We start from the raw sequence: 21,267 nt of genomic DNA, 5'->3' as shown, positions 1-21,267 counted from the left end.
TCAGAATAGCCTCTTTAGGAAATTCCTTTCTAAATCTAGTAAGTTTATGGATTAAACTACTTTCAAGGATGGAATGGCCTGAGAGCATTCTAAACTGAGATTAGGACTTTATCCTTTGTTCCACACACAACATGGATCACTCAAAGCACTTAATAAATATTTAACAGAATTGAGTCAGTAACATTCTAAAAGAGTTAGAAAAGGCTTTAAAATTTGCTTTGTTTTTTCTATCAACACAATGACAAACATAAATGGGTGGATTATAGAAACCACCAGGAGGTACACAGAACGTAATTCAAGGCTGTAAAATGAGATCCTCAAATCTGCATGAGTATTTTCTAAAGCCTGTGACTATGCTATCTGTATGTTACTATGCTAAATTTAAATTCTTTTTGTCCAGCTTCAAAGACTAACCTCTTAACCTTCTCCAAGGTTTGTACCCTAAAAGGCCACTCATTGTTCTAAATTTTAAGAGCTCTCATACATGCATCCTTGACACTCTATGATTTTTCAATCTTGCCTTAGCATCAGGTTCTCATTTTTGTTTTCAAAGGTGTATTTTCTTTTATGGTATGGCCACCACCTTTCCAATTTGCTTAATTCCAATTTAAATTTGCTTAAGCTCAGAAACACCAATAACAAAACAAGCTCACTGAAATCTTTTGAAACACAAGACTTCCAATGGGTAAAGTAGTATATAGAGTTTATGATATACATTGGTCATTCCCTACTGGTAGCTCTTTTTGAGAGAGGAGATGCTACTATTCTGGCTTTGAGACGTTACTATTCTGGCTTTGAGACATGAAGAATATGATATTTAAGTCTAAACATGCATTAGCCAATCCTGAAAAATCAACATACTTATAATCCAAAACGACTTAATAAATAGTTATAGATGGAAAGGCACATTACCCAGTCAAGAAACCTGCTTCTATAGCAGAGTGGAACAGTGACTACAGACTACTTCTGCAGAAAATATGTTCATATACAAGCTACAAAAAAAATCAAATATGCTATAAAACAAAGGTAGCAGAGGAGTCCCTAAGGATAAGGAATGTTTAAACAAGAGAAGAAAGAGGCTCATTCAATGCTCTGTACTAAAAAATGAGCCTCAGCTTCAAAAAGAAGTTAGGGAGTCTGCTCCCAACTCATTCTGGCCCAAAAAGGTGAAGAATAATGGAGTAAAGTAAGGAGTCCCAGAGAGTTTGACACAGATGAAGACTAACAGCTGCTTTCTTGTTTTGATTAAGGGAAGACCAGTAGATACAAAAGAAAGGTTGCCTTGAAGGCACACAGTGGCATTATTTCAATTTTGGCTAGGGTCAGCCCTGCTTATTTCCACCAAATGTGGATAACTAAGAAGCCTCATAGAGCTATTTTTATCATATAAGCTTGGCAGATATGTTGCTTTTAAACCTGACAACATGCTATATGTGTGTGTGTGTGTGTATTCTTTCATGTAATACATGTTCTCTTTGTTTGTAAAGTTAACATGACAGCTTCATTAATCAAGTTATCATGATAATTAAAATTTGACTAGAGTTTAATATGTAATATTACTTATTTTATGGGATGCCTGGGTAGTTCAGTCAGTTAAGCATCTGCCTTTGGATCAGGTCATGATCCTAAGGTCCTGAGATCAAGTCCTACATCAGGCTCCTTGCTCAGCAGGAAGACTGCTTCTCAACTTTGCCTGCTCCGCCTGCCATTCCCCCTGCTTGTGCTCTGACAAATAAATAAATAAAATCTTTTAAAAAAAATATTACTTATTTTGCAATGACAGAACATATACCCATGGGAAATAGTGGCCCAACTGCTTGCAGTGGCAATTAAATTTGTGCTTTCCTTCCACTGGCCTCTGCTCCCTGCTAGGCTTTTGCTTAAGAGAGAAGAAACATGGTATCAAAATCTCTAATTCTTAGGATGGAAGGTATTGACAGAACCTAGAGTGTACAGCTTAAGAGTCTGATGGTTCCAAAGGCATTCCTGAGTCGCTCTGTGGAGATAAGGCTCTCAGAATAAGACTGTGGATACATATTTAAGACTAAATGCCCATTTCCACCCTTCTGTGATTTTTCTCCTTAAATCTGCCACTCAAGTCTCCTTGTCCCTCTAAGTCTCCCTGTGACCATGTACTCTATAAGACTGATACATCAGCATCTGAGTTTTTCAAGCCAATCGCTTATAGTTACTTATTAAAAAACAAACAGGGCACCTGGGTGGCTCAGTGGGTTAAGCCGCTGCCTTTGGCTCAGGTCATGATCTCGGGGTCCTGGGATTGAGTCCCGCATCGGGTTCTCTTCTCAGCAGGGAGCCTGCTTCCCTCTCTCTCTCTCTCTCTCTCTGCCTGCCTCTCTACTTGTGATCTCTGTCAAATAAATAAAATTAAAAAAAAAAACAACAAAAAAACCCCCAAACAAAAAAATCAAGTTTGTAAAGGGATACTTACATGTAGTAAACATGGCCTCCCTTTGCCCTCTTTACCTTATTCAAATAAAAGTATAAAAGGGACTGTAATTTATATTCAGATAATTAAGAAGTGATTGTATTTCCTCCTGCATCCATTGTATATAAATTTAAATGATAGGATCTCTTAGATGCTTTGGGTACTAGGGGAAAAAAGTCGTCCTAGATAAAATGCAACACATGATCACACAAATTTGAGTACTATGTAAGCAGTTAGCCATAACAACTCAAACTTAAGTAACATAGTAAGTACTTATTACCTTCACTAGGAGGGAAAAATACATGAACTGCCTAAAAAATACAGCGTTTTAAAAAATTCATATTTACTTCCAGCTATTCTGTGGCTATTTACATTGTGGGTGCTTTTAAAGGTCAAAAACAAGGAACTGTCTAAAAATATTCTGAACAGCAATGGTATCACACTGTGAATTTTATTTTCAGATTTTGGTCAATAAAGACAAAAATAATAAAGTTAAGCAATCAAAAGAAGTACCAAAAAAAGACATTCATATACACAAAAGATATGAACAGTATAGGTTCACTTCCAGTTGATTCAATTCTTACATTTAAAATATAAAATACATCTTAATTTGTCAAGAAACTGACCACATTTAGCACCAGGAACTTTACTTTAGGTTTTGATCATGACTCCACTATCTTGTCATAGGAAAAGAAATTTCATGGAAAATATATGTGTTTATCACTGTCAATTAATAAAAAAATTAATTTTGAAAAGTAACTGCTATATATCGTCGATTCATGAGTGATTTAAAAGGGAATAAATCCTTAAAACTGGGACTACTTGATATTGCGCACAACTCTCCTACAGTGGTTTGTTTTCATCTCCTCCAATGCTTGTTCCAGTTGCTGAACCAAATGGAGCAGAGTGGCTGGGTCTGTCTGCAGAACTTTGGTGCTGTGATCTCCATTCTGATTAAGGTGTAGCTTTACAGTCACTGATGGTTTAATCTGTTGCCTCAGGCTTCTGCTTGCAAGCTTCATTTTAAATGGAATAAGAGCATATAACTGTTTAATAATCATGCTGAACACACAGTATTTGTAACCACCTTATATCATATACAAAAATAAAACTTTACATGAATCGTAGACTTCAAAATGAAAACTAAAGTTTAAAAAACTTTGGAAAGAAAGAAGAGAATATATATACATCCTTGCCATACGGGATTTCTTAAACATGATATATAAGACATAAACCATAAAGAAAAAAACCAATAAACTGAAATACATTAAAATTATTACATTTTCTTCTAAAGAATACCTAAGATGGTAGAAAAACAAACCACAAGGTGAGAGAAGACACTTTGTAACACATATAACAAAAAAATAGATTAGTACCCAGAACATATGAAAAACTGTTCTGATTAAAAACAAAAACAAAAAACCCCACAAGAACAAGAGAAAAATGTGCATTAGATCTAAGTAAGCAGTTCACAAAAGAAGTAACACAAATAGATAAACATAGGAAAACATGTTCAACTTTTTTAGAAATCAGGAAAATGGCCAATAAAACCATACAGTTCTGTTTTACACATATCAGCCTGTCAAGAATTAAAAGCCTGTCCAAATGAAGGCATTGTGAGCAATGATCATGGAACTCTCTTCCATTGCTGGTGAGAGTGAAAAGAGAATCATTTTGGAAAACAATATACATTACCATCAATTCCACTCCTAGGTATATACCTTGAATTCTTACATTTATACATTATATTCATAACAGTAATTTTTCCAAGATTTTGTTTCCAATTCCAAAAATTAAAAATGTCTCAAATATTCTTTAATAACAGAATGGATACATTGAGAATACTCATACAATAAAATGCTTACTAAATGGCAATGAAAAGAACTATAGCAATATAAGTTGTTATGGATAAATCTAGTGAAATGTTCAATCAAAAAGCAAGCTGCAAAAGGATACATAAAAACTAAAGTTTGATGAAAAAATTTGTGTAAAAAAAGAACTATAAAGAAAGGATTGGGGCGCCTGGGTGGCTCAGTGGGTAAAAGCCTCCGAGCCTTCGACTCGGGTCGTGATCCCAGGGTCCTGGGATAGAGCCCCACATCGGGCTCTCTGCTCAGCAGGGAGCTTGCTTCCCCTCTCTGCCTGACTCTCTGCCTACCTGTAATCTCTGTCTGTCAAATAAATAAATAAAATCTTTAAAAAAAAGAAAGAAAGAAAGGATTAACAGAAAATTCAGGATAATGGTTCCTTCAGAGGAATGGGAGGGGTTGTAACTGGGGGAGGTCATATGTGGTCTTGTTGTATTTCTTAAGCTTGGCAGTGGGTACTTGTTTTATTATTATTCTTTAAACTGAATAGCTATAATCTTTTGTTTGTATGATATATTTCAAAACTTTTTAATAAAAATACTACTGACATATTTTTAAAAGAAAAAATATCCAAATACTAGAAACAATGGCTAACTTGGAAGCGTTAGCATTTAGTTCTAGCACCGACTGTTCCCTAAAGACCATTCTTCCTTAAAAGGAATGAGGACCTCTTTAAAGGAATAGCTGATTAGAGGTCTGGGACAACAATTGTACAAGATGAACCTGAAGCATCTTGTTACACAAGGCAAGACTGTTACCTAAAACTACCAGAGTCATGGCAAAAGGACAAGAAGCCAAAGTGAAGAAACTTCCAGTGAGTAACAAATCTAAACGACAATTTCATACCACAACACAGAATATTCTGACTAATAACTTCTTTCAATTAATTCTAGGTGATCTGGCTTCCAGAAGATCCCAGGATACTGATCCATGGCTAAAATTTAATGTAAAAAATAACTTGGAAACAATAGATTGATACCCTTGAGTAAGCCAGCTCCCAAACATAACAGAGATACTTGTAAGTTAAAGTATCTCTTTACGATCATTTCTCTAGTACAGAAAATTATAGGTATAAAAGACAGGTAAACTATTAAGTATGATGGCTGAAAATACTACTTACTGATTCACTTATGCATTGTTTATACTTTTTTCTCTATATATACCTTACAGATAGGGACCAAATGTATTTAGGTGTGTAATTAAGCCATGAACTTTTTTTTTTTTAAGATTTTATTCATTTATTTATTTGAGAATGAAAGATAGAGAGAGAGCATGAGGGGAGAGCAGACACCCTGTGGGCAGGGAGCCCAATGTGGGACTCAATCCCAGGACTCCAGGATCATGACCTGAGCTGAAGACAGTTGCTTAACTAACTGAGCCACCCAGGTGCTCTAAGCCACGAACTTTTTGTTTAGAGACTTTAGGTCAATCTATCCTCAAATTTTTAGACAACATAATATCTAATCAATATCCTCTGCAAATAAATATCCACACCATTCTTTAAAATTTATAAATAAAGATTATATAACATCCCTAATAAACACCTAATAAGATATAATCAGACCTAATTTTTTCTCTTAAAGAAATTTTGATGACAATACAGGATAAAGAACAGTAGGCCAGGGGCACCTGGGTGGCTCAGTGGATTGAGCCGCTGCCTTCGGCTTGGGTCATGATCTCGGGGTCCTGGGATCGAGCCCCGCATCGGGCTCTCTGCTCCACGGGGAGCCTGCTTCCTCCTCTCTGCCTGCCTCTCTGCCTGCCTCTCTACCTACTTGTGGTCTCTCTCTCTGTCAAATGGATAAATAAAATCTTAAAAAAAAAAAAAAAAAAAAAAAAAGAACAGTAGGCCACAGAGTTGTTGATATGGACTTATTTTTTAATAGAGAGGAAATTCTGTCCTTACAAAAATAACAAGAGCAATTTATTTTTTTTCAAAGATTTTATTTATTTATTTGAGATGGAATGAGAGAGAGAGAGAGAGAGAGCATGAGAAGAGGGAGGGGCAGAGGGAGAAGTAGACTCCCTGCTGAGCAGGGAGCCTGATATGGGACTCTATCAAAGGACTCCAGGATCAGGACCTGAGCTGAATGCAGTCACTTAACCAACTGAGCCACCCAGTTGCCCCAGCAACAGCAATTTAAATGGATCAGTCCTAAAGGTAAATCTTCCCACACCAAACTCAAATGCTTTCAATTTATTGATGCTATTAAATGCACTAATTGTGCTGGCAATTTATGAAGGGAAATGTTTCTATTAGAAACTAAACTATGATGATTAATGTATTTCTAATAAGCAACTGCACAATAATTAGATGGTAATTGTCCATTCACTACCAGTGTTGAGACAAATCAGTTACTCAAAAATGAAAGGTCCTATATCCTGTTATTTGTTTCCCAGCCATTTAGCTGATCATCTGTCAAGTCCTCTTCCCATAAACAGAAAGAAGAATCTACTCCAGTTAAAATCCCTTGTAATAATTTTGCCTAATGAGCTCAGAAAATCAATTAGTTCTTTAAGTAGTTTTTTTAGCCCTAAATGCACTTTACCACATGAAGCAATATTCATTCAGCATACCCTCAACTTTAACTGTATTAGTCCTTGCGATAGCATGGCTATTCAAACCCATTTCACTGGGTAAATGAGCTGAGTTTTAGAAAATTCAATTGCTTAAGTTCCTAATTTTTAAAAACGTCTTCATAATGGAAAAACTCAAAGTAAATCACAAAGCCAAAAAAACAACTTTTAAGGGCTACCAGAACCCATAAGTCAGAAATAACCCCACATTCAAGAAAGAGGTAAATATGTGCAAGATAAATTACTGCTGAATCTCATGAATATGACCATCTCCACACCTCCTGGTTATTATGAGAAGACTGAAACATAAAAGCTTAGCAACAGAGATCTCCTCCTCCCCGGGAACCCCACAGGAGTTGCTTCTTATGATGTTTCCAAGAGCATGAACCATGTCTATGTCTGGTTCTTTGTGAATCCACACCACTAGCACATGACAACCATACAAGAAATAGTTGATAAACAACTTGTTTAAGAAGCTACCTACCCAGGGGCGCCTGGGTGGCTCAGTCGGTTATGCGTCTGCCTTCCGCTCAGGACACGATCCCAGGGTCCTGGGTTCGGGCCCCGCATCGGGCTCCCTGCTCAGCGGGGAGTTTGCTTCTACCTTTCCCTCTGTCCCTCCTCCCTACTCATGCTCTCTCTCTTGCTCACTCTCAAAAAAAAAAAAAAAAAAAAGCTACCTATCCTCACCCCCACCTTTTTTAATATTCAGCACTGAATGCCTATTATGTACCAGGCATTGTGCTGGCGACAAAGTAGTGAACAAGACACAGTACTTGCCCTCATGGAGCCTATAGTCTGGTTTATACCGTATCTGTGTTTCACCTATTCAAGCACTCATCACACATGGATTATACTTCCTAGACCCTCTAACTGAATTTCTGTAACCTATTTGGACCATCTTATCATCATTCCAATCAGGAAGAATCCACTGTAACAGTGGTTTACAAACTGCAAGCTAGAATTCTCCAGGTAAGAAGGTTTAAAAAAATCCTGATGGCTAGGCCAAATCCCGTAACAATAAATCAGCATCTCTGGGGGTAGAACACAGACATGAAAATATTTTAAAACTACCCAGGCCATTTCAATATGCAGTCAAGTTTGGGGACCAGTGCATTATACCACATATTCAATGCTCATTCCCATATCCATATAACCCTTTACAACTTACAATGCCTCCTTTTCCAAGAATATTAACACTGGTTTTCTCCATTCATTCATCCTTCTGAAATTTCACCTTTTGCTGAAGCTTTTCTGGACTGTGCAAACATACACTGAACTACTGAAGCTATAGATTTTTGAAACATAGTACTTAGTTGTACCTTTATTTATACAATTATATTTCCCCCCACCAGAAATTTACTTTACAACTATCTTTAATTACTAGTTATTCTGAGCACATCTAATATCCCTAACTAGATGATAACATCTTTTCCATCTGAGAAAATGTCTTATGCTTCTTTGTTCCAAAGCATTTAGCACAGCTCTAATCAGCAAATGGATGACACTCAATAAACATCTATTAACTTATCTGTCACTGTTTGATAAAGGGCTACACCGAAGAGTCTGAGAACTCCCTTTTGGTTATCTGTGTGGCTTTACAAACAACTGAATCTTTCAAACAGAACATGTAAAAGAAGTCAGACACAAAGGAATATTTACTGAATCATTCCATATATTGAAAGTTAAAGAACAGGCAAAAGTAATCTATATATCTGAAGCCAGGATGCTGGTGACCTTTGGAAAGGAAGGAAGGGGAAGTAATTGGTAGGTAGCAAAAAGAATGCTTCTGGGGTTCCTGTCATGGGCGAGTGTTGGTTTCATGCGTGTTTCACCATGTGATAACCCACTGAGCATTACAATGACCTGTGCACTTTAATATATGTGTGTTTTATGTTTAAGCATAAAAGTGTCATAAAATCAAATATGAATTAAAAAATCTGCATGACCATCTCCTTTCCAAAATAAGTGTATTTGTAAGTATCTCACAAACTTTGCAAATTAAACTACTCTAAACACATTAAGCATATAAGAAAATGAACTATTCGTGAAATGGTCTCAAAAAAAACATTAAAAAAAATTAGTTTCAAACCAAAGTTTAGTTAAGGTGGTAAAGAATATAGTAAGTTTAAGGACATGGAACTAAAATTAATCTTCTATTCTATGTCAGGTGGGAAAAAAAAATCCATACCTGTACATCTAGTCGCCATTCAAGGCTGTGGTAACTTGGAAGATCTGGTGCCAATTCGCTCAGAATAGTTCTGATCTCTTTTCGGTTGTCCAGATAAAGCTGAAGCAATAATTTGTTCAGCTCTTCAGAGAATCCCAGAACAAAAACAGAGTCTTGGAAATCCAGTTCAGAAATCTGAAGGTGAATCAAGTTTAACAGAACATTAATTTTTTGTCTAGTAACTGCGAAAATATTTGATATACACAAAAGAATATGATTATCTCCTAATTCCTTTCTGGCTGGTAAAAGAAACAACATCCCTTACATTTAAAGGTAATTCCTGCCCACTATTCCAAAATCTGAGTCTCTGATACATAAAAATACTTTTATTAAAACATAAAAAGGATTGTTAAAATGGCCAACTTCTCTCCTATTCTCCATCAAGCTAGATATTGTTAATACGCAAAATAAAATAAAATAAAAGTCATTTAATTCTTCCTTCTCCTAGGATATGTCCTATTGTATATGGTTTAATAGCATGCAGAATTAGAAGTCTAATTTATACTAGCAAGAGGCATTCATACCAGTAGATCACAGTATAGTCATATTGTTTACACATGGCTTCACTAAGTCCATTTACACCACTAACAACATAACTGAAATGAGCAAGTGCCTGCCAGGGCTATGACGTAGAGTATACTGCACCTTTTTAAGGTCAAAGAAATACAAAACAGTTCACAGAACCCCTTACCATAAGCTTTGAGCTTTCAGTGAGGAGGTACGTTAATCCTTCCACACCATGTTGGACAGTGTCACTGCTCACATTGAGTTTTCCTGGGAAAAGGAAACGTAAGCCAATAAATTACTGTGTGATATTTATCCCTTTATTCAAATTCTTATTTAGGCGTAAGTATTATCCATTATTCCACATTTTCAGGCACTGTAATGAAAAATAGTGAGTTGGTAATAGCCTCCTGTTCATTCTCCACTGCGAGACAGATGCATTCGGTATTTCCCGCCGCGTAACCTTCTTTACAAAATGCAAACCCATGGAGACTAGCATCAGCCCTACAGTCCTTCTCTTGAATGCCCAGCTCTTTCAAGTCTGGCAGTAGAGGAACTCCAAGGACTGACAATCTCAGAAACCACCCACGCCCAGCAGGGAAAAAACAATACTGCAGAAAAGCGGATGTCTGAACAACTAATTGTAACCAAACACTTGCAAGATATTAATGCCTCACCCTGCTATTCCACACCCTTGCGTGCATCGAAGCATCATAGGATCTGGCAGATGGTATTCTGTGCTTTTTACGCACAACAAAACCAACTTAGCAGAAGCTTTAAAAATCTCAAAGCTACTTAGGGGACAGGAAGGATTCGTGCCCACAAGAGCCCTACCACAACTCTACCTACCACATTCTACCCTATTAACCCTAACCAATTAGCCTACCACATTCTACCACAATGAAAGTAAGACCCTTGGAGCTGCAAAAACCCCCTTCTTCTCCAGGGTGCCAAAGAAAGGCCCGCGCAGCAACTCTCCCCGTCTTACTGGCGGCGCCTTCGTAGATCTTGGGGTTCGAGCCTCGCCTCAGGAACTCCACCGCAATCCGCCCAAATTCCGCGACCACTGCAACGGAAGCCAGGAGCCCATGAGCGCCGGGCGCTCCCCTGATCCCCCAGGCCACAGGACACCACCCTCTGCTGCCGTGCCCTCTGACCCGTGCTGTCCACTTGCGGCAAAAACGCCAAGTGCTCCTTATGCTCCTCCGACAGGTCCAGCAGCATCTTCGCAAGGCGGAGGATTTCTCCCGGCAGCGTTGATCCCGCCCTCGCCACTTCCGGGACCAGCGTCCGAGCGAAAGAGGATCCGGCTCCTCAACATCCCCAGCTTTTGGGTTCCGGTGTATCGCAGTCGTACACGCAAACGCCCGCGGGTGGTGTATTCTGGGGTCTGAAGACTGTTCCGTTCGCAAATCTTTTGAAAAGACATAGCTTGGTGGTGCACGGTGCTATGCTCTGTGGAAGATGAAAAGATGTTTAAAATCCGACACGCCCCCTTGTGGAGCTTACATTAATAATATCTGTAGCTAGCATTTACTAAGCACTATGTCGGGAAATGTTCTGACATTTATTAGAGTTCAAAAGAATTCCGTGAGGTAGGTACCATTATTGTTCCCATTAGAGATACGGAAACAGAGAATGGTCAAGCAACCGAAACTTTTATAGAGCTATGAGTTTGCACAACGCTTCTGTATATGTTACGTGTTTTGTATATGTCACCTTATTTGATTGGCCTTACTTAACTCGCTCAATAGCTATGACCTCGTTTTTACAGATGAAAAATCAAAGCTCCAAAGATTACATAATAAGCCAGAGACAGAGCTGGAAAGAGAGGGTCAGATCCCTTGACGACCTGCTTCAAAGCCCATCATTCTACACAGCAGGCTGAAAACGGAAGGTTTGTAACAAGTTCTGTAAATGATTATGAATTAGGATAAAGATGGTGATGACGATGACAATGACTGATGCTTGCAGGGTTCAGAATGATATCTTTATTTTAAATATGTTGAGAGTAGGGTGAAAATTTGGTTCCTTTCCCAGCTTTCTCTTCTCACCTGCGGTGGTTCAGATACCAGAGTACAGAATTGCTAACTGGTAGGAATATGACTCTCCAAATCTCAACCCCTTGGTGGGGGAGTTGGTGGGGGAAAGGGGAGGGGGTCGGAGAGATACTTCATATCTATTGTTCTATCTAAGGATTGAGATTACTCTTTCTAATCTCTGATTCTCTTGGGCAGAAATGAAAATTGGAAGTTTTTCAGCTCTGTTCACCGTGTGTACCTTGTCTTTCACATTGAAATTGTTTCCTCCACTGATGAACAGAAAGGCGTGTCCTTAAACTTGTTAGTTAGGTCATGAAGCAGCATTTGCAGAGAGAGTGCAATTTTTTTTTTTTTAAGTTGCAGATCAGGATAAATGGCATCGTTTCCTGAAGAAGCTTTTATTCATACATTATTGAGAAAATGTCCATTATTTAAGAATAATTTTCAGAAAAGGTAAAACCATGATTCTTTTTTTTTTTTTTAAGGTTTTTACTTATTTGACAGAGAGAGAGAGCGAGAGAGGAACAACAAGCAGGGGGAGTGTGAGAGGGAGTAGCAGGCTTCCCGCTGAGCAGGGGCCCCAATTCAGGCTGGATCCCAAGGTCCTGGGATCATGACCTGCCAAAGGCAAAGGCTTAACAACTGAGCCACCCAGGGGCCCCCAAACCATGATTCTTTTACAAATATATAATGAATACTTGTCAAAGATTGTGGGGTTAGTGAGGGGATTACTAAGATTACTTGTCAAAGGGGTTAATGAGGGGATTACTAAGATTACAGTAAAAACCAGTTTCAACTGGCACGAAGGAGATAATTCAAGAACCATACATCCATAGAGAATAAGAAATGTTGAAATGAATCTACAAATAGATATAATACTATGCCAATATGGTATAGCGTTTCTTTCCTGTGATCTCAGGGACTGAAAATGGGGGCAGGGGAGGGAGATAGGGAATAGGAGAAACAAAATGGGTTGAAGGTGGTCAAGAAGCCAAGTTATAGCTGGGTGAAAACAGCCTGGAAGTTAAACCCTCTGGGATAATTTGCAGGGCGACTTTTTGTTACCCAGTGTGATATAGTTGTTTAGAGGAAATTACCTGAATGAAAATATCAAAAGTCTAGATTCCAGATCTGGCTCTCATACCTACTACCTATAAGGCCTCCAGCAAATTCTTTTTGTATGTTATAGACTTAACCTCTTCATTTGTAAATGGGTTGTTGTTGTTGTTGTTTAAGATTTTATTTATTTGACAGAGAGAGAGAGAGAGAATGAGCACAAGCAGGGGGAGTGGCATGGAGAGGGAGAGGGAGAAGAAGGCTCCCCACAGAGCAGGGAGAGCCTTATATGGGACTGTATCCCAGGCCCCTGGGATCATGACCTGAGCGAAAGGCAGTTGCTTGACCAACTGAGCCACCCAGGCATCCTATAAATGGGTGTTTTAATGATGATTGCCTTTATGTGTCATACAGGGCTGTTATTATGCTTAGATGAACTAATAAAATCACATTAAAATTGATTTTAGGGGCACCTGGGTGGCTCAGTCAGTTAAGCATCTGTCTTTAGCTCGGCCCAGGATCTTGGGGTCCTGGGATCCATGCCCACATCATACTCCCTGCTCAGTGGGGAGTCTGCTTCTCCCTCTCCCTCTACCCCTCGTTGTGCTCTCCCTCTCTCACTCTATCTCAAATAAGTAAAATTTTAAAAAATTGATATTAATTATCAAATGAAACAATAAATTAGTGTTAAACACTTGAAAGACTTGTAAAATGAAGCATTTGTATTTTATAGGAGAAGATTTTATGTGCCCAAATCATTGAGAATTCCGTGTGCATAATCATCCTAAAGTCCATTCATTTAATGCAACAAATATTTATAGAGCAATTACTCAAAGGTTCAAGCATACACACTATGCCTTGACATCTTGACATCTAGGAGATGACAATAAAGTGAGGGAGACAATCAAGTGAAGTCAATACTGTATGATGAGTGATAATAGTTGAGGACTGAACAAAATGATATGCAACCATAGAGAAGGTAGCAATTAACTCTGATTCCAATAAGATTCAGGTTTAGAATAAGTGTCCCAGGGTATGCCTGTGCCTGCTAATACTAATGATTTACAACTGTGCAGCACTAAGTATAGAAGGTCTTAAAGTCACTTCATGCTGTTTCACTCCTAGGGCAAAGTGATGAAAGAAGAATGACTCATTATTTTTTCTATTGACTCTGGGGGGGAACAAGGATTCATAACAATTGTCCTCCCACATTCTCTCCTTGTCTTTCTATCTCCCTCCACCGCATGCACTTTCCTTTTCCTTCAAATTTCCCCGCATTCCTTTTTCCTTCTTAGGCATTCCAGCCCCAGAATCTCTGCACCAGTATTTCCTTGATGGTGTTTCAACGTTACATAAAATGTTATCATCCCCTGCAAGGAGATCCAGTTCAATTCAGCACACTGTGAAGGGCATAGAAGCATGGGGATACCATTACTCACATGAATTGTGCTGTTGTGAATCTGAGGCAAGCACAAAATGCACGAATTAGTTCTTTAGATTTTTAATGAATTGTTTTAGTTTATTTATTCATTTAATTAATCAATTAATTATTTTTGAGAGAGAGAGAGAGTGTGTGTGTGTGCGACTGAGCATGAGTAGGGGCAGGGACAGAGGGAGAAGCAGACTACCCGCTGAGCAGGGAGCCAGACAGGCAGACAGACGGATGTAGGGTTGGATCCCAGGACCCTGAGATCATGACCTAAGCGAAGGGCAGACACTAAACTGACTAAGCCACCCAGCTGCCCCTAAAAAATTCTTTTAGTTCACTTTTTCAGTAGGATTATAAAATGCAAGCAGAAACTGGGAAAGGTTTAAAAAAAAAAACAAACTTCTTGTTGAATTTCCTCAAATTGAGCACACCAAGTAACCCAGATGGAGAAATACCCCAGAAGCTCAGCAGAGTCCTCTTCCAGTTACTCTCCCTTCTTGTGTCTCTATAGTGAACTAACACCTATACATATGCTGCTTTCCAACATCTCTTTGATATCATCTCTGTATTTGCTTTTCTTTTAAAGATTTTATTTATTTATTTATTTGACAGAGAGAAACAGCAAGAGAGGAAACACAAGCAGGGGGAGTTGGAGAGGGAGAAGCAGGCTTCCCGCCAAGCAGGGAGCCCGGTGTAGGGCTGGATCCCAGACCCTGGGATCATGACCTGAGCTGAAGGCAGAGGCTTAACAACTGAGCCACCCAAGCACCCCATTCATTTTTGCATTTGCTTTTACATTAACCTTCTATGTGCCCCAACCCCATAGTATCTAACTAGAAACTTTAAAGTATTTTTAAAAGTGAGCTTTAGGTTTTAGGTGCCTTTGACTGTTGTAACAAAGTCTGTCTTAGAAATCTTCCTAGCAGGGGCACCTGGGTGGTTGTCGGTTGAGCGTCTGCTGGAAGTCTGCTTCTCCTCTGCCTTTCACCCTGCTTGTGTTCTCTCTCTCTCTCTCAATCAAATAACAAATTAAAAAAAAATCCTTAGAAGAAAAATCTTCTAGCAAATACTATCAAAAAAATATAAAATATTTAAGAAAAATTTAACAAAATATTTGTAAGACCCCTACCCTAAAAACTAAAAAAACACTGATGAGAGAAATCAAGGAAGATTTAAATAAAAGGTGACATGGATAGAGAAATATATCATGGGTTGTAAGAGGCAATATTATTAAGATATTATTTTTGCTTTTTTATAGAGAATGACAAGTTTCCTTAAAAATCTATATGAAGGGGCACCTGGGTGGCTCAGTGGGTTAAGCCTCTGCCTTCTGCTCAGGTCATGATCTCAGGGTCCTGGGATGAAGCCCCATATCAGGTTCTCTGCTCAGCAGGGAGCCTGCTTCCCCATCTCTCTCTCTGCCTGTCTCTCTGCCTACTTGTGATTTCTTTCTCTGTCAAATAAATAAATAAAATCTTTAAAAAAATCTATATGAAAATGCAAAGGACTGAGAATAACTGAAACAAACTTGGAAAAAGAAGAATAAGGCCAGAATAGACATACTATCTGATTTTAAGACCCATTGTACAGCTATAGTAATTAAGACAGTGTGGTATTAGTATAACCATAAATAAATAAATCAATGAAACAAAATAGAGAGTCTGGAAATAGATCCATAATGATATTGTAATGATTTTTTAAAAGATTTTTTTATTTATATATAAACAAAATTATTTATATATAAACAAAATTAAATATAAATAAAATAAAAGTATTTTATTTATTTTTAATTTTTATTTTTATTTATTATTTATTTTATTTTTAAGAAGATTTTATTTATTTATTTGACAGAGATCACAAGCAGGCGGGGTGGGGGGGTGGCAGGGAAGCAGGCTCCCTGCTGAGCAGAGAACCCGATGTGGGGCTCGATCCTAGGACCCTGAGATCATGACCTGAGCCAAAGGCAGAGGCTTAACCCACTGAGCCACCCAGGTACCCCTGTAAATTGATTTTTGATAAAGATACCAATGTAATTCAACGAGAGAAAAGAAATTCTTTTCAACAACTGGTACTAGAACAATTTGATAAACTTACAAGAAAAAAATGAATCCTGATTCTCACCTCATATCCCATACACAAAAATAATTCACGATGGATTACAGATTTAATGTAAAAGCTAAAACACGAAACTTCTAGAAGAAAACATATGAGGATATCATCACGACTTTGGGATAAGCAGAGTTCATAAAGAGGAAACAAGACATGAACCATAAAGGAAAAAAACCCAATAAATTGTACTTCATCAAAGTTAAAAACTTTCATTTACAAAAAGGTACCATTAATAAAATGGAAAAGTGAACCACAGACTGGGAGAACATATTTGCAATACATATATCTGAGAGAGAATTTTTTTTAAAGATTTTATTTATTAATTTATTTATTTGACAGAGAGAGAGATCACAAGCAGGCGGAGAGGCAGGCAGAGAGAGGGGGGAACCAGGCTCCCTGATGAGCAGACAGCCCGGTGCGGGGATCAATCCCGGGACCCTGAGACCATGATCTGAGCAGAAGGCAGAGTCTTAACGCACTGAGCCAGCCAGATTTTTATATACTCACGGTACAGAAATTTGTACCGTAAGTACATAAAAATCTCCAATAATCAAATAATTAAAAGATAAATAACCCAGTATTTTATGTGGGCAAAACTCTTGAGTTGATACTTCACAAAAGAATCTGTACAAATGACCAATAAGCAAATGAAAAAGTATTCAGTATCATTAATCATTGAGGAAAGGCAAATTAATACACAAAGAGATATCATTTCAACCCACTAGAAAAACAAAATAAAAAACACTGATGACACAAAATTTTGATGAGTATGTGGAGTGACCAGAACATTTGTACATTGTAGGGGCGCCTGGGTGGGTCAGTCAGTTAAGTGTCTACTTTCAGCTCAGGTCATGATCCCAGGGTCCTGGGATTGAGCCCTGCATGGAGCCTCGCATGAGGTTGCAGGGATGGGGTAACTTCTCAGTGGGGAGCTTGCTTCTCCTTCTCATACTGCCCCTTCCCCTGCTTGTGTTCTCTCTCTCTCTCTCTCTCTGTGTCAAATAAATAAATAAATAAATAAAATCTTTTTAAAAAGAGAACATTTGTACATTGTTAAAGGGAGTATAAAAATCATAAAACCACTTCGGAGAACTGTTGTGCAATTTCTTATAATGTTAAAGGTACATTTACCCTCTTATCCAACAATCCCACTCATAAGTATTTGCATATTTGCATAGATGAAAGCATATGTCCTGGAAAAGACCTTACAATAATGTTCATAGCAGTTTTATTCATAATAACACAAATTGGAGGCAACCCAAATATATATACAGTTGAATAGATAAATTCTATACAATGGAATATGCTAGATAATAAAAAACAGTCTAGAAAAGATCTGGATGAAGTACAGATATTGGAGTTATTAGAACTGAACTGAACCCAAAATAACTACGAATAATATGTCCAAAATATTAGGTGACGATGAAAAATTTAATCAGAGAAGTAGGAACTGTAAAAAAGAAAGAAAGAAAAGGGGAAAAGTAAACAAATAAGAAAGAGCAAATATACAACAAAAAGAATTAAAAGTAAAGTTCACTGTAAAAAAACCCCAGAAATCAGAGTAGTGGATGTCTGTAGGGGACCGGGATGGACTTAGTTATGGGGGTTTGAAGGGACTTTCTGGGGAAATGGAAATATTTACATCTTGATTGGAGTACTGGTTACACTGATGTATGTATTTGTCAGAACCGTTGATTCTTACACTTAAGATTTGTGCAGTTCACTGTATGTATCAATTTAAATTAATAGTGATATTTTAACAGAAGTTCAAAAGATGTCCAAGACCAAGTACTTGACCTAAACGGTATTTGTAACTCCCCTAGGGACTTTCCCTATAGAGAGTTTTAAAATTGATTTATTTTTACTATGTACTACTTTCATATGGTTTAAAAAACAAAAAGCATTAAAAATAACCCCAGGAAAACAAAAACAGAGAAAGCAACAGTAAAAATTCTCACCCTCCCCCCATCCTGTTTCCCATTTTTCCAGTTTTCCTACCCTGTAGGAAAGACCACTGTAGGCGACTACTCCTCTCAGTTTCTTAAGAATTCTTCAATGAGCTATGTAAAAAAACACATGCCTGAAATGTTCATTACAGTGATGGAGTTCAAGAAAACATGATATTCAACACTAAATATCCTATTGATAGTTGTGTAGCATTAGGACTGTTATTAGAAATTATAGCATTAGTTACTTGAAATGTTAATATGAGAACTGAAGTTTCTGTTGGATCAGGTCTTTGCCCAAACTGGAGTTGTCATGACTTTTCAAAGCACAATTTCTGGAGGAGTTTCACATGCTGTTAGGCCTCCTTGCGTAGTCAGGTTAGAAATGCTCTTTTTGGCTAGAACTCTTGCTATTCCTAACTGCTGAAGCCATCGTTTCTCTTTAAAGGCACTGAAAGAAAACAAGACAAATTGTTGTAAGGAAGTCCAATATTGTCTCTATTTATTGCTGAAATGATAGAAATCTCCAGGTTGATTTTGGAGCTGTCGCTAGCTTATCTTGTCACACAAGGTAAGTTGTAAAAATAGAAAAAAGGAATCTTTCTCAAACTAGTTCCTTGTGAAGCATTGGAACTATTTTACCAAGGCAATACCAGAAATTTAGCACCAACACCTGGAAACAGAAGACCACTCAATGTTATATAGAATTCTCTAGGTAGAAACTTTTTCTGTCTGTTCCCCCAGGCATCCTTATACATCAGATATTCCCTGATGTGTCTCCCTCTCCTCCTTTTCCCCCACCACGAAAACACATTTTTTTTCATTGTTAAGATATTAAATACCCTTTTAGCATAATGCAATGAAACTTTATGTTTTATGGTAGCTCTTCTCCGGCTATATACTAATAAAGACTTGCAGATTTGAATATGACCACTCCTACTTTGTAGGGTATACATGTGATTTACTATAGAGGGGCCCTCTGAGAGTCTGTCCTTTGTCTTTCTCTCTCTCTGCACCCTCATCCTAGAAGGCCTTGCTTACTGATTGGTTCAGCCCATGTATCCTTGTCTCCTAAATCCTGACCCACACTTCCAATTTCCACATCTTTTATCTTCTTCCTAAACCTGCCCCCTTTCAGTATCCCTGCTCTAACACAGTGACTTTGCTATCTCCTCACCATCTCTACACCTAGAAACAAACCTCCATTCCTCCTCCTCTCTCTGCTTCTACATCTAATTCGTGATCTAGTTTTGCAGATGATTCCTCAGAAGTATCTTTCATATTTGGCTTTCCTCCTCTTTCCTACCTACTTCTGCTCTAGTCCAGGTTTTTATCATTCCTTGTTTCTCTTATTACAGCCTCCTAAATCTACAGTAGGCCTTCCACAGCTTCAGTAAGACTTCTTCCTACTGACTCTTCCACACATCTCCACCAGATTTGTCTTCAAAAAAGAAACATAAACTGCTTATGTGACTTACCTGATAAAAACAAAAAGAAAAAACTTCCTTCCTACTTCCTAACAAGCAGACTCTCCACCTGGGCGCACGAGATCTCAGAGTAGGTGCAATTTGCCTTGCTAGTCTCACCTTCGGCCAGTTTCTCCCTCTCCCCTAAAATGCCTTTTGCAGATCCACTTACTTCTCTGAAAACTAAATCTCTCTCTGACTCCTTCACAAAGCTGCCCTTGACCATGTTGCCACCTCTACCTGGCTCCTTTTGTCTAACGAAGTCCTTTAAATTTAACGGGCATTCACTAAATCTACAAGAAGCAATTTTGCATTGAAGTACTTTAGTGTTTCAAATATTTGAACTCTGTCCAAGTTTGCCTAACTCATCATTAATGTTCTGGATTAACTCCTTGCTTTACCTTTGCATGTTTGCATTCTGCCTAGCACTTATTGGGACATAATAAGCACTTTAGAATGTTTTAAAAGTACATTGTTTGCTTTCCAATGTGCATCTGTTGATAAAACTAATCAGTATTTCTTTTCTTACATTTACAACCTGATTTTAAGATGGCTATGTAATTTTTTCAACCAATCAATTTCTAGTCTTTTTCTAGAATTTTAGAATAGCTCTTTTTTATGCATTCTAGTCAGAGGTATATCACAAATTACAAAGATTGAAGTTGGTAACCAGTTTCTTCATCTTCTACCAATCTGGTGCAGTCCTAAATTTTCAGTTTTTAGAACCCAAATTTCTCTTACCACTAGGTGGCAACAGTTTAGGGGAAATAAAGTAGAGCTGAACCAAAGACCAATACAGGGAGGCAACGAAAACAATCTCGCCTAGTTTTGTTCTTTCCTTTTCATTATGCTGAGTAGGGGGAAAAGCCACTCATAAATCTATATTTCTACTGTAATATTAGCATCCAATAATACCTCATAAGTAATGGATGGAACCTGAGATCTGATCAGAGTTGTGTTTTCAGTGAACTCTGATGACCGATATGCAAAAGTTTATCTTATGAAATGAATATGCCTGAAAAGTCCACTCCTGATACATTTGTTTCTGGCTTTAAATGTGACAATGGATTACTTTTTAAAATGATCTAAAATATTAATATCAACTCTATCACACTGTCCAGTATAGATCTTCCCCAACCAGTATGTCTTGCCCAAGAAGTCAACTGAAGTCTTCATAGTTGTTTCTTTTTCTCCTTCCACTTTCATCACCATCCAGTCTTCCATGACATTTTTGATGCCTCTCTCCCACACTTCAAGTTTCTCCCTTCTCCTTTTAATTATAATTAACAATTTCTTATTAGTTAAAAAAAAAAAAGAACAAGCAAGGGACCTTGCTATTTGATACAACTCTTTGCATGGTGTCTCCTTTCCTTCTGAAAGCCTGAGGAGTCACGTGCTACACAGATTGGTCTGGCCAGTAAAATGGGTTTATTTGGTCCTAGACACAAGGCTAAGATGAGGTCCTTGAAGCCGGATACTGATGCACTGGAACAACCTGTACTACATTATATGGCATGGTAGGGCTTCATGGACCATTCCCTGCCAAAGACATGCCCTACTAAAGGTTTGCCCTTGTATGTTTAAAAAGAAAACA

The 21,267-nt window shown here is 37.9% G+C and overlaps 1 protein-coding gene across 1 annotated transcript; it reads right to left on the bottom strand.

Annotated features, from left to right (window-relative positions):
* Positions 1–2,868: 2,868 nt before the first annotated feature.
* On the bottom strand, positions 2,869–10,900 carry COMMD2 (COMM domain containing 2). Its single transcript, XM_046001352.1, has 5 exons — positions 10,783–10,900; positions 10,614–10,691; positions 9,813–9,895; positions 9,083–9,256; positions 2,869–3,462 (listed from the first exon to the last, which is right to left on the bottom strand). Exons 1-5 carry the CDS (start codon positions 10,847–10,849, stop codon positions 3,265–3,267), a joined length of 600 nt encoding a protein of 199 aa, XP_045857308.1. The 5' UTR covers positions 10,850–10,900; the 3' UTR covers positions 2,869–3,264.
* Positions 10,901–21,267: the final 10,367 nt, after the last annotated feature.

The sequence above is a fragment of the Meles meles genome, chromosome 4 (assembly GCF_922984935.1).
Source record: "Meles meles chromosome 4, mMelMel3.1 paternal haplotype, whole genome shotgun sequence".
Lineage (NCBI taxonomy): Eukaryota > Metazoa > Chordata > Mammalia > Carnivora > Mustelidae > Meles > Meles meles.
This window is presented reverse-complemented; position numbering and strand designations above follow the sequence as displayed.

Bases quoted from the DNA above. Each gene is read 5' to 3' on its own strand.
- COMMD2 (XM_046001352.1), bottom strand. From the start codon at position 10,849: ATGCTGCTGGACCTGTCGGAGGAGCATAAGGAGCACTTGGCGTTTTTG. The intron at 9,896-10,613 runs GTAAGACGGGGA...TCCTTTTCCCAG, and splicing joins GATCTACGAAGGCGCCGCCA to GAAAACTCAATGTGAGCAGT. The intron at 3,463-9,082 runs GTATGGATTTTT...TTTAAAATGAAG, and splicing joins AATGGCGACTAGATGTACAG to CTTGCAAGCAGAAGCCTGAG.